General features: G+C 50.7%; 1 protein-coding gene across 5 annotated transcripts; it reads left to right on the forward strand.

Annotated features, from left to right (window-relative positions):
* Window positions 1-2,236: 2,236 nt before the first annotated feature.
* LOC109433791 (C-type lectin domain family 18 member A-like) lies at window positions 2,237-15,736 on the forward strand. 5 transcript variants are annotated; one of them, XM_074314588.2, is made up of 13 exons: window positions 2,237-2,254; window positions 2,380-2,615; window positions 3,239-3,330; window positions 5,431-5,670; window positions 10,484-10,581; window positions 10,996-11,117; window positions 11,255-11,362; window positions 12,113-12,205; window positions 12,582-12,688; window positions 13,301-13,430; window positions 13,709-13,805; window positions 14,747-14,838; window positions 15,341-15,736. In XM_074314588.2, exons 2-13 carry the CDS (start codon window positions 2,477-2,479, stop codon window positions 15,376-15,378), a joined length of 1,356 nt encoding a protein of 451 aa, XP_074170689.2. In that variant the 5' UTR covers window positions 2,237-2,254; window positions 2,380-2,476; the 3' UTR covers window positions 15,379-15,736. The 5 variants fall into 5 exon arrangements, with proteins under 5 accessions (XP_074170689.2, XP_088656366.1, XP_074170690.2 ...); XM_019710308.3 differs by lacking the exon at window positions 2,237-2,254 and having other exon boundaries at window positions 2,269-2,615; XM_074314589.2 differs by lacking the exons at window positions 2,237-2,254; window positions 11,255-11,362 and having other exon boundaries at window positions 2,268-2,615.
* Window positions 15,737-15,839: the final 103 nt, after the last annotated feature.

Raw genomic sequence — 15,839 nt, forward strand, 5'->3', positions numbered from 1 at the left:
GCCCATGTGGGAATAGAACCGGCAATGCTGTTGCTCAGAGCTGGCACTCTAACCAACTGAGCCATCTGGCCGCCCTAAAAGAAAATTTTAAATTGTACAATCATGGTTATAGCAACTTTATTGATAATACACAAAAGCTTAAAACAACCCAAATGTCCATCAATAGGAGAATGAACATATAATGAAACACTACCAGCAGTAAAAAACAAGAACAACAAAAATAACCCACTGATATAGACAACATGCATGAATCTCACAGACATTATGTGAAGCAAAGGAATCCAGGCCCCAAAGTGTGCATAGTCTATGAATCTATTTATATGAAATTTGAAACAAATAAAACTAATATCTGACTAATATTCTGACAGAAATCAGAATAATGTTGCTTATTGGGGAAATTTGCCTTGCAAGAAAGGGGATACCCATTCTCCAAACCAACCCCGACCACTCAGCAGGGTCCTATAAAACGTCTGGACCAGGAGGAAATACCATGTAAACCAAGGTGCAATGCCCTGGTGAAGGAGTCCAGCATAGGTTGTCATCCCTGCTTTACACTGAGGCCCAGGGCGGAAGTGACAATCCTAGGGACATACAGAGCATCTGGGTGAGAACCTAAGCCCTCAGATATCTGGTTTGTGATTTATCTACTCAGCTGCTCTTCTGGCTCCTGAAGCTGGGCTCACCCTGACCTCCTCTTATAGTGAACCAGGGCCCCTCAAAAGTTGTTCTACCCCAGGCCCCCAAATGTATTTTCCTCCCACCTATCCCAAGTACCTGGCACTGTGCTATATGGGAAAACTAGCCATGTTTATCTTCGAAGCCCAGAAGCAGGAAATGGGTCTTTTGTTAACAGAATAGAGCTGGGCTGTGGAAATTGAACTCAAAAGGCCATGATGCGACTTATAGCAGTTATGCACCAGTGTCTGGGAATGTGAAGACCCTGGATTAGCTGGCATGAACCACGTGCTCTCTGGGTGAGCCTGGGCAAGTCCCTTATGCACACTGAGCCACGCTTCCTCATCTACAACATGGGTACCACATCTGCTACTGTACAGGGTTGTTGAAACAATTAAATGAACTCACATACGTGAACGTGATTTGTAAGCTCTACAGAAAAATCTCGTTATTATTAAGCATTGCCGGGATCCAGACGGGATAAGTTAAAGGTTGTCTGGTCATACGTTTGAGGGAGAAGAAACTCCTGAGTCCCTGGGTATTATGGGGAGACTGGCAACCCCAGGCTGGCTTAGGGGTCCTTATGGCTGGCCCCGTCTCCACTCCCCAGTGCCCTAGATGATATCCATGTTCTATCAGTGTTTCCCCCAGAAAACAAAGCCCACTTGCATCTCAGCAAAGCTCCCAGGGAGCTGACACCTGGCTCTGACAGGATGCCAGCCTAGGGGTCAGCAGTCACACAAACTCTAGAAGGAGGAAGGAGTTGGCTTGCAAGGCTGTCCTTTGGCATGGCTGAATAACCTTTGATCTGCCCTGAGAGGTATGTAGGCATTTGCCTGTGGCCTGCAGGATAGCCTTTTATTTTCTAAAAGGCTGTGAGCTGTGGTGCAGATCTACTTCAACTTAGTCTAGTGGGCTTGTGTAGGCTGTGGCCAGGCCCTGAGCATCATGCATTTCGCTGCCCCCCTATCTGCACCGCCAGTTTGTCTAGAGGCCAACTTGTTCCCAGCAGGACTCAAGTCCGCCAAGGCATCACGTGCTCTCCTCCCGCTTGCCTGGCGCTTTCCTGGTCCACAGTCACGTGGCTGAAGGTGGGGGCTACCAGGGCTGGGGCCCAGCCCCCCACACTGCCTAGGCAGACTGTCCTACAGCAGCCATTTCCTACCACAGGTACAGCCCTAGCTGACTCCCCTAGAAGCCCACAGCCCTAGCACCCCCACCCACTGGTGGCACCTGTCTGGTGTGCAGTTACCACCTGCCCATGTTTAATTCATGGCTGGGGGTTGGGACCAGCTTCCCAAGAAATGAAAGAACTCCCCTGGGGTCTTGCCCAGTTCCAGCCCGCCCGCAGGGCACACAGCTGAGGCTGTAGCCTCCTGCTCAGGCCTGGGGCTGGGAGTGGAAGCCGCTGATGGGCCTGAAGGACACTGTTCCAGCCAGGGCATAGCCATCATTCGTTAATCCACAGCCCTGGAATGTCTGCGGGCCAATCAGCAGGGTCTCCAAGGGCTCCTGAAGGGCTCTAATAATCCTGCAATGATTAGCAGGGGCCACGGGGTCAGTGCACACCACTTGGTCGGTAGGTCAGTCGGTTGTCGAAGGGGTGGCTGGGATTGAAGCTGTCTGTCTCTTTTCATGCCAGCCCAGATGGGAGGCTGTTTGGACACACCAATTACTCACCAGCCTCCCCCTTTTGTCTGCCAGCCCAGCCTGACTCCTTGACATTGTGAATAGCTCCATCCAGCCTGGGAAGTGAGCTGGACGGCTGCCCCAGGCTGCTCCTGGATCGCCCAACAGGCCCATGCTCCGGCTGGAGCCCTCCTCTGGGCTGGGGGGCCACAGGCCTGGCCTCCTGCCCGTGCTCCTGGCTGTCCTTGGCATGGCCTGGGCAGAGATGCAGCCGCTCCAGCTGCAGGAAGAGCAGGCTCCAATGCCCGGAGGTAAGGGGCCCTGTGTGAGGACACTGATGGAGGAGTTACGAGCTCTGCAGAGGCAGTCTAGGGGGCTACTGGAGTGAGTTTGAGGTCTGAGCCCTGGGCATGCTGGTGTGGTTTAAAGAGTAACCCTTGGACAGTCCAGGGCAGAGACGGATGGGGGAGGCTGGGCTGGGGAGGAAGAAGAATGAAGGGGAGTGGGCCCAGGCTTGGGGGTTAAGGAGGAATACCAGGAACCTGCAGCCGGGGCCCTAGGAGAGACTCAGTAGCCGAGAGGAGCCCCAGCCAGGGGGCTTCTGAAAGCCCGGCTGGCCTCCTCCTCACACCCAACCCAGCCCCCATTCCCGGCTATGACGCCCACCCCCAGCTCTAAGCCCAAGGGCTCCTTTACACCTCAGTCTCTCTCAACCCCCACTCTTCTCCACCTCTCTTAGTCTTCCCGTCTCTCCGCTCCCACACACCCACCATCCTCCTGGCCCACCCTAGGGTCTTGCCCAATTCCAGCCCACTTAAGTCTCATTTCCTAAGGTCAGGGTCGCATTCTCATCTTGCCATGGTGACCCCCACCCCATCACCCAGGGCACAGGCCCAGGTCCCACTGCTCAGGTGGGCCTGACCTTGTCTTCCAGCTCTGAGCAGGAAGGAGAGTTTCCTGCTCCTCTCCCTGCACAACCGCCTGCGGAGCCAGGTACAGCCCCCTGCAGCCAACATGCAGAGAATGGTGAGTGCCCCCAGCCTGGGCTCATGGAAGGGGCAGCTGGAGGACAGCCTTGAAGAGGGCTCAGGAGGCCATGCTAGTACCAGACGCCCTTCCACCTGGGCTGGGCAGAAGGGGCAGCCAGTCAACTTGCTCACAGCTGGGACTGGGCCTGGTTGCTGGCGGCTCTGCAGCTTCCTGCTCCCCAGAAGGGCAGTCCTTTGGCCTTTCCTCACAGCCCATGCCGTTGCCCTGGAGACCAGGAGGCATGGAAGAAGCTGGGAAGGAAAGAGGAGCTTCACAAAGGAGTCCCAGCAGGATGGAGGGGCTGGGGACCAGGAGGGAGAAGCATCCTGCTGAGTGTGTGTGTGGGGGGGGGAACCGGGGTGGTTGTGTGGGACCAGAATCCAGTTCTTCATGGGTTTATCTGGGGTACTAGGAGGGGCCCCTCCAAGTTCCACCCCTCCATGTTCCTGTTCATTCACTTGGAGGGGGGCATCACCCCTGATTGGGCTGCAAGGTTGGAGGTGTCATCCTGAGGCCCAGAAACGCCACCCCCATAGTGAGGGACCCCAGCTGCCACAGTCTATGTTAACAGGCCAGGGAGTGAGGGCGGCACAGGATGGGAGCTGGCAGAGTTCCCCATGGCTGCCTCCCACAAACTCCTCCTAGGCTGGCTAAGCAGTAGTGACCTTGAGAGCTCCCGGGTCAGTTTCCCAGGAGGTGGGGGTGGGGCGGGCAGACAGGAGCGGGTCACTTCTTCCCCTTCCCCTGCTTTGTAGTTGCTCTGCCCTTCCTCCAGGTCCAGGTCCTGGCTCCCACTCCCCACTTCCCACACTCCAAGCCTTAGCGCCTGGTGTGGGGGTACTCCTGATCAACTGGTCAGCAGTTTCTACACCTTTCATGGCCCCTTTTGGCAGTCATAGAAAACAGCCTTTCATAAAAGGTGCAAGTGGAGTCCCCAATCAGTCTCCCTCACCTCTGGCTTTGGCCCTAAGCACCGCTGTGGGCCTCGAGGGCTTTTACCCAGTGGAGGCTGAGGCCCTGGTGGGGGCTTGTGGGGCTGCTAGCAGCCTAGCTGCTCTCAGCTTCAGCCCTCATTAGCAGCAAAATCACTGTGACCCCACACCCCACCCCCAACCCCTGCCAGGGCCTGCAGTGGGTCAGGCCCTGAGCAGAGCACTCTACTCCCTGCATCCATTTAATCCTATCGATTTAATCCTCCCAAGAATTTTAGCCTATAAATACCTTACTGTCCCCATTTTACAGATGAGGACAGTTGAGTGTAGTGGAAATTAGGGGAATACTGGAGCTCACACAACGAGAATGAAGTGGCTAGGCTGGACTAGGGCAAGGAGATGGGGTGACACACCATTATCCTGACTGCTGTGCCCCTCATTTCAGAGGAGGGGGACTGTCGAGTGGGGGTGGTAAGGGGAGGTCAGCTGGTGCCTGGGTGGGAAGAGCAGATTAGACGTGCGCCAGAGGACTGTGCTCACTGGGACCAAAGCATTGAGACTCAGGAAACCTCTAACACCCTCTCTGATCCTGTTTCCCTGTAGAGGCCCTACACACTCCAAAGCCAGGGTGGGAGAATAGGACATAGTGGCATGGCTGCTGGGGCTTTTGGCATCGCAGAAGGGAAACCAAGTGGGAGCAGCCGACATGATAATGGCCAGAGGCAGGTGTGCCTAACGGCAAACACAGAGCCAGTGTACAAGGCTTGGGCACTGCCCAGGGCTGACATTGCCAGGTGGGAAAAACGACTGCAGAAGCCCATCCCATTGCTTGGGCTGGCACCCCTCCCTCGGGAACACTGTCCCTCACAGGGTAGTGGTGCCATGGTCAGGGCCTGAGGGTACCCACACAGGAGTCAGGAGGATGGAGACTCACAGTCCTGGGTGGAGGTGGGCTCGGGGTCAGGGGTCCAACCTAGAGCTCTGGGCAGAGCTGGTCTGACCTACCCTGGCCCCAATTAAGTGGGTAAAACCCACTCAGAGCGGTCAGGCAGCCACGCAGGACCTCTGGGCCAGTGTCTCTTCCCTGCAGGACTGGGCACCCTGGGATGTGTGGGAGATAGGCAATGGAGGGACCCTTGCTGATGTTTGTTTGTGCTACTCCCAGGACTGGAGTGAGAGCCTGGCCCGACAGGCTCAGGCCAGGGCAGCCCTCTGTGGTGCCCCAGCCCCTAGCCTGGCGTCCACCGGCCGGGCCACTCCACAAGTGGGCTGGAATGTGCAGCTGCTGCCCACGGGCTCAGCATCCTTCCTCCACGTGGTGGGCCTGTGGTTTGCAGAGGGCCAGTGGTACAACCATGCGGCAGCCGAGTGTGCCCACAACGCCACCTGCACCCACTATACTCAGGTGAGGCCAGGGTACCAGCTCTGACGCCCCTGTGCTGCCTGGGTCGGCTCAGAAGGGCTACAGTTTGTCCTAAAATCAGTGGCTGCTTTTGTTCCAATTTGTGTAGTTTTACTTTTTTCAGCTTTAAATATGAAATATTTCAAACATAAATCAAATAATGGACTCCCTCTTACCCACGACTTAGATTTAGAAAATGTTAACAGTATTCGTTACTCATCTCTTTAAAAAAACATCTCAACTAAACCATAGCCCTACTCCTGCCCTTTCCTCTGTCCCTCCCCAGAGGTGACCTTCCTGAAGTGCAGGTGGATCACTCCCAAGCATGTTTCCTTTGTTTTTCTCCTATATACCTGGCATTGTTTAGGTGCTAGGGGACAGCGCTGAAAAGCACAGGCAAAATCCCAAGCATGTTTTCACACCTTTACTACACGGGGAAGTGTTTTTATACCCTCCCTCCCTGTGCAGGTGGGTTGTGTGTTATTAAATCCTACATAAGTGCTCCGTTTGTCTCCTTTTGCATTTGTGTTTTCGCTCCAGACCACACTTACAAGATTTACCTCCATCCATCCAGATCTCAATGGGTGATTCACTATGAACAAGCCACAATTTACAGGCATCTAGGTTATTTTTACTTTTTTACTATTAAAAGTCATACCTCGATGCACATATCTTGTTTGGGATCTTCTTGTACGTATGTACCCAGAGTTTCACTAGGACACACTTGGAAGGGGACTTGCTGGGTCATAGAGGGCATGCATCGATAACCTTGCTAGGTATGGCCAAAGTAATCATGCCAATGGTATTCCCACCTGCAAACCAGTTGCTGCTTACTCGGTATTGTCAGCCTCCTTCATCTTGGCCAACTGAAGGCTAGGAAATGCCACCTCACTCTATTTTTAATTTGCATTTCTCTGATTACCTGGGAGACCGAGCATATTTATGTTCTGTTAATTGCCTGTTCATAACCCTTGCCCATGTATAAAATATGCTGCCTCTTTTCCTTCTTAATTTGTAAGCATCCTTTCTATATTTATTAATACATATTGTTGGTCATCTGGGTTGCAAATACCTTTTCTAGCAAATGGCCTGTATTTTTCCTTTGTTTATATTACCTTTCGTGTATGGAAGATTTTAATATTAATGTAACCCATTTTCTCAGTTTTTCACTTTATAGTTCATCCATTTGTTGTATCATGTGTAAAGAAATTCTTTCTACTCTGACATCAGAAAGGTGTCATTTTCTTCCAAAGTTTAAATGTTTTTCTGTTTCGTATTGAAGTCATTAAGCCACCTGGAATTTTTTGTGCATGGTATGACATTGGATTTAATTTTTCTACATAGACAATTTTAACTGAGTACTGAATCTTTCCCCCACTGACTTGTAATGCCGCATCAGTCATATACTAAGCTCACAGATCATCACAATTCTGTTGCTGAGTTCTCTGTGTTATTCTGTTGGTCTTTTTGTTTACCCTGCATAAATAATGTTTTAATTACGGCATTATAAAAAGTTTTGCCAGGAAAATCCCCCATATTATTATTATTCAAAAACTTCTTGGCTATTCTTGGCTCCTGATTCTTTCTATGAATTTAATAAATACCCTTTATCAGGTTACATTTCCTTCTAATCTAAGTTTGTTAACGATTTTAAAAATCATGAATAGGTCTTGCATTTTATCAAATGCTTTTACTGCACCTATTGAAATAATCATATGGTTTTTCCTTAACCATTAAAATGATGAAATACATGAATAATTTTTTTGTGTGTGTACAAAGCTGGTATATGACACTTGATCTCCCTGGTCACATATATTTTAAGTTTTATTATAGAAAATTTTGAACATATACAAAGTGGTCAGAATAATATAATGAACCCCCATGTAACCATCATCCAGCTTCAACAATTATCAACTCATGGTTTCATGGCTCATCTTGTTTCATTTATATCCTTACCTATTTCCCTCTCCTCTTATATTATTTTTAAGCAAATTTCAGATGTCACATATATTTATCCATAAATAAGTAGATCTCTCTAAAAGACAGTTCTTTTTAAAGAAAAACAATTACAATACCAACATTCATCTAAATATTTTTAAATGTTAACTCTTCCTTGCCTTCCTACTTACAGGGCTGTAATTTATCTGTGCACCATATGTTATAACAGTTACTCAAATGCTAACAAACTTATTTGTGAACAATCACTACTCCAAGTTCCCAGAATGCACCTGGCCTAGCCTCTTCCCTGGGACTCCTAGGATTTTTCCTATAATCTAGAGCCAAACAGGGAATGCCAGGCACAGTAGTGGATCTCTAGGATCTTGCTCGAGCCCAACATCTCTTCTGATTGGCAAGTACCGATGCCTACTGGCTATTAAATACTTTGAGTATCTGCCTACTTGGCATGTCATGTGATGTAAAATGTGATGGTGTGTGTGTGTGTGTGTGTGTGTGTGTGTGTGTTGTATTTCGTTTTTAATTCATTGCTGGATTTGGTTTGCTAAATATTTGATAGTAAAATTGTCCTCTGAGTTTCCTCCTCACACTGCCCTTACCTGTGTTATAGCAATGCTGTCCTGACCTCATACGACAACTAGGAAGCTTTGCCTCATTTTCTGTTTCCTGGAATAGTTTCTATAATATTTGCTATAACTGTCCCGTAAAACTATTTGGATCTTGTTCTATTTTTTGGTTGTTGTCTGTGTGTGTGTGTGTGTGTGTGTGTGTGTGTGTGTGTATGCATGGATTCTTAACTACTGATTCAACTTCTAGAAATGGTTGAAATCATTTCAGATTTTCTGTTTCTTCTTGAGAGAGTTTGGCCACATTCTATTTTCTAGGAAATTGTCCATTTTATGTTTTCTAATTTATTGGTCATAATTGTTCTTTTTTGAAAATTTTTGCAACGTTTAGTTTATGAGTTAGTTGTAAATACAATAGTCCAATTCATTATCTTGACTTTTAGAACTCTTAGTCTTTCAGATTCTAAAAAAATAAATTGATAATGGAAATAAAATGAGTTGGTGGCTCGCTTTTCATTAACATTTAGTTTCAAATGTAATACAAGCTACTTGATTCCATACAATAAAATGGCAGACAGATTGTGACAGGGAGAAAAATTAAAGTCAAACTTCAAAATTGTTCATTATTTAACAGAGATTTAAAACTAGAATTAAACAGAGATTTAAAAAGTATTTACTCTGTCTATAGTGAATGTCCTTTTAAAATTCCCAACTTTATTTGTGCCTTCTCTTTTTAATGCTTTACCAATTTTCCCAGAGGTTTGTCTATTTTAACAAATCAGTTTTTTTGTTTGTTTTCATTCTTTTTTCTTTTTATTAATTTCTGCTCTTATTTTTATTTTCTTTCTTCTGTTTTATTTGTTTTACTCTGTTATTCTTTTTATATTCTTTTTTTTATTTATTAGTTTCGGGTGTACAAAACAATACAATAGTTAGACAGTTGACCCCTCACAAAGTGATAACCTCTTTCTGTATTCTTGATATGGGTTCTTAGCTCATTAATTTTTAAGTCTTTTTTCATTTTCCTATATGCATTTAAAGCTACAGATTTCCCTTTAAACTTTATTAGCTGCATCCCATTAGTGTTTTCATTGTCATTTAGGTCTAAGTGTTTTCTATTTTCTATCATGACATTGTCTTTGAATTTGAAGTGTATACTTAAATTTCCAAACTAAGCTTTCTTCTTCACCTACTTCTAAATTACTTACTCTAGGTTTTATTACATTGAATTTATAGAATGTGGCCTGTAGGATACTGGTTCTTTGATATTTGATGAACCTTGCTTTGTGGCTTAGTGAGGGGCCAATGTTTGCAAGCATTCCATGCATTCCTAAAAAGAATGTATATTCTTTAATTATTGGATACATATAGATGACCACATGTTCATCTCTCCCTGCCTCATACTTGTCATTTTTAGTGGCTACCAGAGTTTGCTTAGCTCTTCCTGTGTTTTGACCATTTCAAGTTGACACTGATTCTAAAACATTAAATCTAAGTTTTGAATATGGTTAAAGACTTGTATCCATTACTTTTTGCTACAAGACACACTACCCCCAAATTTAGCATCTTACAATTCTGCAGGTCAGCAATTTGGGTTGGGATCAGCTGGGAGGTTCTTTTGGTCTTAGCAACTGCAGTCAGCTGCTGGGTTGGCTGGAAGCTGGCTCTCCAGAGTGGCCTTAAATGGTTCATCTCTGCCCTAGAAGGTCTTTCAACCTTCAGCAGGCTTGTTCATATGGTGGCTTGAGTATGGTTTTATGAGAGGGAGTAGAAATTGCAAGGGCCTCCAGAGGCCTAGGTTCAAAACTGGCTCAATTTCACCTCTGCTGCAGTCTGTCGGCCAATGCAAGCCACAGGGCCGGCCAGATTCAAGATGTGGGAAAGAGAGTCCTTCTAGTGATGCAAACGGCTGCAAAGCCACATTTAAAAGGAGGCTATAGAGAGAAGTGTGGCCATTTTTGCAATCTGTCACAAGGCCTTTCATGTCAAGTCTTTCTTTTGCTGTTCTCCACCACCCATGCACAATCTCCCCTCCCTTCAGGTACCTGCTGACCCTTCCCCCACCACTCCCTCCCACCCAGAAAACCTTCCTAAACTATTCCCACCCACCCTCATAGCTCTGCCTAGTACAGCTGCTGCTCCTGAGACCCTAGGGAGGTAAGGGAGCTGCCTGCCTGCCTGGTTTGGGGCCAAGTTATGTCCTCCCTCCCCAGGCAAGCATCACCTGTGCTGCGCCCCCAGATGGGGAATGGGGGTGGCCCAATAGGATTTCTGAGCCACTGTGTCTCCCACAGCTCGTGTGGGCCACCTCAAGCCAGCTGGGCTGTGGGCGACATCACTGCTCTGGGGGCCAGGCTGAGACGGAAGCCTTGGTCTGTGCCTACTCTCCTGGGTAAGTTCCCACCACTGCTGGGCTGTAGGGGTTGGGGGGGATGCTTTCACCCAGGGTGTGACGCCCATCCACCCACCCACCCAAAAGACCTCTTTGTCTGCACCCTTGGTGGGAGAGAGAAGAAGGGGGATAGGGAGAGGGTGCAGAGGTGGGCAGCACCCACAATTCTGGCCATGTGAAATGTGGCATCTTCTCAGATGCTCCTTCCTGGAAGCACTACCAGCTTTCAGGGAATTTGTCCAGTATTCCTTTGGGGGTCTTTTCTTTCCTAGGAAATCTCTCAATCTCCACCAGCTCCCTGACTCCCAGGCTGGGCCTTAAGGAGCTGAAGGGGCCGGTGGGGCAGGCAGCAAGGCCTGCCGCTGCCATGCCCAAGGCCAGGTCATTCCAGCCCTCTGGTGCTTGCTCTCACAGAGGCAACTGGGAGGTCAACGGGAAGACAATTGTCCCATATAAGAAGGGCGCCTGGTGTTCACTCTGCACGGCCAGTGTCTCAGGCTGCTTCAAAGCCTGGGACCACGCAGGGGGGCTCTGTGGTAAGTGCTGGGGCAGTGGGTATATGACAGCTTGCTCTGGTGACCCTAGAGGAGGAGGGCAGCATCCTGAGAGGCTGCTGCTGGAAGGCACTGCCTAGAGGAGGCACTCTGCTCGAGTTCCCTCCCTATCCAATCAGAGGTCCCCAGGAACCCATGTCGCATGAGCTGCCGGAACCATGGACATCTCAATGTCAGCACCTGCCACTGCCACTGTCCCCCTGGCTACACGGGCAGATACTGCCAAGGTGAGGGGCACCTGGAGTTCCAGATCATGACAGCCCGGGGGACCCAGCAAGTGGAGTCTAGGCCCAGCTTACATGCAGGCAGCCTCCAGGGGATGAGAGGGACTGAGCCCAGATGTACACACACACATACACACACTTGTGTGGTGTGTCCAGGGGCCGTGTTGCACTCACTGAGTGAGTTTTGAGGGAGTGCCATAGGTGCTAGGGGTGCTGACTGTGTACTTGCTGATCTGCACGTAGCATGTAATCATTCAGCAAGTATTCATTGAGCACCAACTGTCTGCCAGACCCTGGGCTGTGCAGGGGATTCAAAGTGGAATCAGATGTGGCCCTGTAGGCTCTGGGGTAGTAGGAGGAAGATAGAATTACCATGTTTCCCCAAAAATAAGGCGTAACCGGAAATTAAGCCCTAGCATGATTTTTCAGGATGACATTCCCTGAACATACACCCTAAGTCTTTTGGAGCAAAACTTAATATAGGACCCAGTCTTATTTTCGGAGAAACACCGTAGGATCCAGAAGTAGATTCTTTTCCCACTGTCCTCCCTCCCCAGCTCTGTGACCAAACCCCAATTTGCTTCTCTCTACAATGAGATCAAACCAAAGACTCGGAGTGTGCCATAGGTTGGGAGCCCTGGGGTTTCCATCCCTGAGGGTGGCCAATCCTCGCATGTCTGCAGCCTGTGAGGGGCAGAAGGGGGTCCGGGATCTGCCAGCTGATCCCTGTCCCCTCTGGCCCCGTCCTGGCAGTGCGGTGCAGTGTGCAGTGTGTACATGGCCGTTTCCGGGAAGAGGAGTGCTCCTGTGTCTGTGATGTCGGCTACGGGGGAGCTCAGTGTGCCAGTGAGTCCTGACCCTAAGCCCTGGGGTCAGGCCCCTCCCAGGACCCCTGCGATGGAGTACTGGATCGGGTTGGGACCAGCTCGCAGTTGCCCACTATACACATCTCTTCCCAATTCCCTATTCAGTAACATCTCATTGATAGCTTGAAATGGGCCACATGGGGGTATTTACACCACAGAAATTGGCAAATGCTACAAATCACAGACCTCCTTTTGGGAGAGGGAAAGCTGGTTGTTACACATTTACTAGTACACCACTGACCCCAACCACTCTCCAGCTTGGGGCGGGTAGCACCTTGAGCTCAGCTCCCTGGCAGGGCAGGAGGGGTCATGATTCTGAGATCCCCACACTCAAACTCAGGCTTGCCTCTCCCTAGCCAAGGTGCACTTTCCCTTCCACACCTGTGACCTCAGGATCGATGGAGACTGCTTCATGGTGTCTTCGGAGGCAGACACATATTACGGAGCCAAGAGGAAATGCCAGGTGACAGTTGACCCTTGCCTTCCCAGGGACCCCTCTAGGTTCTCAAGCAAGATTCTTAGTGATGGTTCCTTCAATGCCACTGGACCTCATTCTCATCATTAGCATAAAGTAGGGGTCCACTCAGAGGCCCATGGAAGCCAAGAGGTCACTTAATGAGCTGCGGGCCCAAGGACGAGGCCCCTCCTAACCCCCATCTAAGGAGCCATCCTGACTCAGCTCCAGCTGCTGGCTGATGGCAGGAATACAAGTGCAGGGAGGCCAGAACTCAGGATTTTTCAGGAGAACCAGAAATCCAGATTTTCATTGGCATCTCTAGATTTATCAATGTTGGCAACCAATTCAAATGTATTTAAGACACTGAGCAGGTGAAACAAAATCTTTCCAAGAGCAGGACCCTGCCAGTCTGGGCCCCTGTGTACACAGAAAGGAGGTGCAGAAAAGGAAGAGGAAGGGGGACCCCTACTCTAACAGGCAGGAGGCTGTGGTGGGGTGGTGATGACAGCCCAACCAGCACACACATTTGCCATCTATGGCCATAGTGGGGTGGCAGGAAGGGCTGGCCTGAGATCTGGGGCCCTGCCTGCATGACCCAGAGTGGGGAGGGGGTTACAGGGAAAAGGAGGCGTCCTCGCCCAGATCGAGAGCCAGAAAGTACAGGACATCCTTGCCTTCTACCTGGGCCGCCTGGAGTCCACCAATGAGGTGACTGACAGTGACTTTGAGACGAGGAATTTCTGGATCGGTGAGTGACAGGGCTGGGATATCCCACAACGCTCCAGGAACCTGGGCCCTGGGAACCCAGAGTCCCCGCTAACAAGGGTTTGGAGCCCAGAATGGGGCCAGTAGTCAGGCTGGCAGCCCCCTTCCCTGGGGAGAGAGCTGAAGGGAGGGAGCGCCACCAGGGACACTGGAAGAGCTGGGAAGGGGTCTAAGGGCTGGGGCAGGACACACATTAGGCAGCAGGCTCGGGGCTCGGGACTTTCTCGGGTCATGAAGCCAACCTAGGCTTCTGCGGCCCAGGGCTCACCTATAAGACCACTAAGGACTCCTTCCGCTGGACCACCGGAGAGGACCAGTCCTTCACCAGTTTTGCCTTCGGGCAGCCTGACAACCAGGGGTGAGTCTGGGATGCCCTCCCTCCCCTGGGCCCTCCTGCTCACTGAGCTTTCAGACACCACTGAAGAAACTCCACCCAGACTGTGGCCTGGACAAGACCTTTGAGGGTCTGAGCCTCACCTAATACCCAGGTGCTCAGGAAGTCAGGGCACAGCTGGTGTGGGCACGTACTGAGGCGACGCACCCCAGGCCTCCAGCAGCTCACATAAAAGAGAGAGAACCCAAGAAGGTTCCGTCTATCTACCCATCCCCGTGGTCCCCTCCATCCACGATCCATCTTCCGCCTTCCCCTACCACACCCCTCTGCCTGTATCAACACACTCAGTCCGGAATTCTTTAGCTATCCACCCACCTGTATTTGTTCACACAGCATCCAGCCACCAGCCAGCCTGTACTAAGGACCTTTTGGTTATGTGGCTCTGCCCTGGTCTTCAAAGCCTGGGAATGCCCAGGCAGGGGTGGCCTGGGTGGAGGTGGTCAGGATATATGGCCACTAAGGGCTCCAAATATCTCACCCAGCCCTCCCTCGACCTTCTTGATGGCAGCCAGGGGTATACCCCTGGCCCATCACCTAGAGGAAGTCGGCCTGGTTTGGCTCCCAGGCACACCTTCTCCCTGCTGGGAGGGAGGACGTGGGCCTGTCTGCTCCAGGTCCCCTCCCCAGCCCCCCATTGGCTGGCGTGGCTGAGTGCTAGGAGTGGGTAGGTGGAGTGGCTACCCCTGCTAAGGGGTGTGCAGAGACCTCCGGGCTTCTCTGGAAAGTGGCCTGGGGAACAGGAATGGGAGCTCGGGGTTGGGTCTGTCTCGCAGAAGCTCCATATACTGATGTGTGCACTGAGGTCTCTTAGGTGCAGGTGGCCTGCTGAGGTGGAGGGTTTAAGCCTCTCCCAGACTCTTAATTTCATTCCTCTACTCTGAACACCTGACATCCTGTCCCAGCAGGTTTGGCAACTGCGTGGAGCTGCAGGCATCAGCTGCCTTCAACTGGAATGACCAACGCTGTAAAACCCGGAACCGTTATATCTGTCAGTTTGGTGAGGGTCCTCCCATGGCTCCGCTTCTGTGTTCCCTGTCCCCTGGGGTAACTGCTGGCCCAACCCAGGCTGTCAGGATATCCAGATCACAGGCCTAGAGTGTCTGAGCGCTCAGGGCCATCAAGGACATCCTGCTCAAGAAGGGTACCTGAGAGGCCCAGAGGGGGAAGATGGGCCCAGTTTCACGTAGCATGTCCATACAGTGGCAGGACAGGAAGTGTAGCCCGGCTGGGGCTTTCTCCAAGGTCTCTTTCCTCCTGTCACTAACGCTGCTATTTGGAGAACTGTTGAGTTCCTCAGTGTTACCTGACTCCCTAGAGCCCAGTAAACTCTGGTGGGAGCAGAGGTGAAAGCTGGCTGAGAACCGGCTCCCAGCAGCTCCTGCTGGACGGGTCCACGTGGGACCATGGCCATGGGTACTTCTGTACCAAGTGCGGCAGAGTCCCTATTCCAGGACTGCCGGGACTGCCATCAACCCTCACTCTGTTCTGCTTCCTTCCAGCTCAGGAGCACATTTCCCGGTGGGACCCAGGGCCCTGAGGCTCGGCCATGCCTCTGCCCTGTCAGCCTAGGGGTACCAGCCCTGCTTGCCTGTCTGCCTACCGTCTGAAACAAGGGCCTGCCCAGGACCGCAAGCACAATATCCAAAGAGGTCACAGACCTTGCAGGAAATGGTGCAGGGGGTTCAAGTGAGGCCGATAGGGAGCCTTGCATAGGGGGAGGGGAGCCTAGGGCCCCCTCAGCTGGCTTTGGATTGGAAGATGGGCCTCATTTAGGTGCTGAAACAGGGGCCGGGGCCAGTGATTAGAAGAGCCCCCCTCCATGTGAGCCGGGGCACATGCAGGTTCCTTGCTAGCCAGGATGCACCACACAAATGATTAAATTAAGTTATGACTCAGCCAAACTTGTGAGTGCTCATTTTGAAGAAGAATTCAGATGAGCCAGGATGGCCCTGGAAGACGAGAATGTGCCTGCAGCCTCACTGCCATTGCCTCCTGCCT

The sequence above is a fragment of the Rhinolophus sinicus genome, chromosome 8 (assembly GCF_057876585.1).
Source record: "Rhinolophus sinicus isolate RSI-liver-muscle chromosome 8, RSI-T2T, whole genome shotgun sequence".
Lineage (NCBI taxonomy): Eukaryota > Metazoa > Chordata > Mammalia > Chiroptera > Rhinolophidae > Rhinolophus > Rhinolophus sinicus.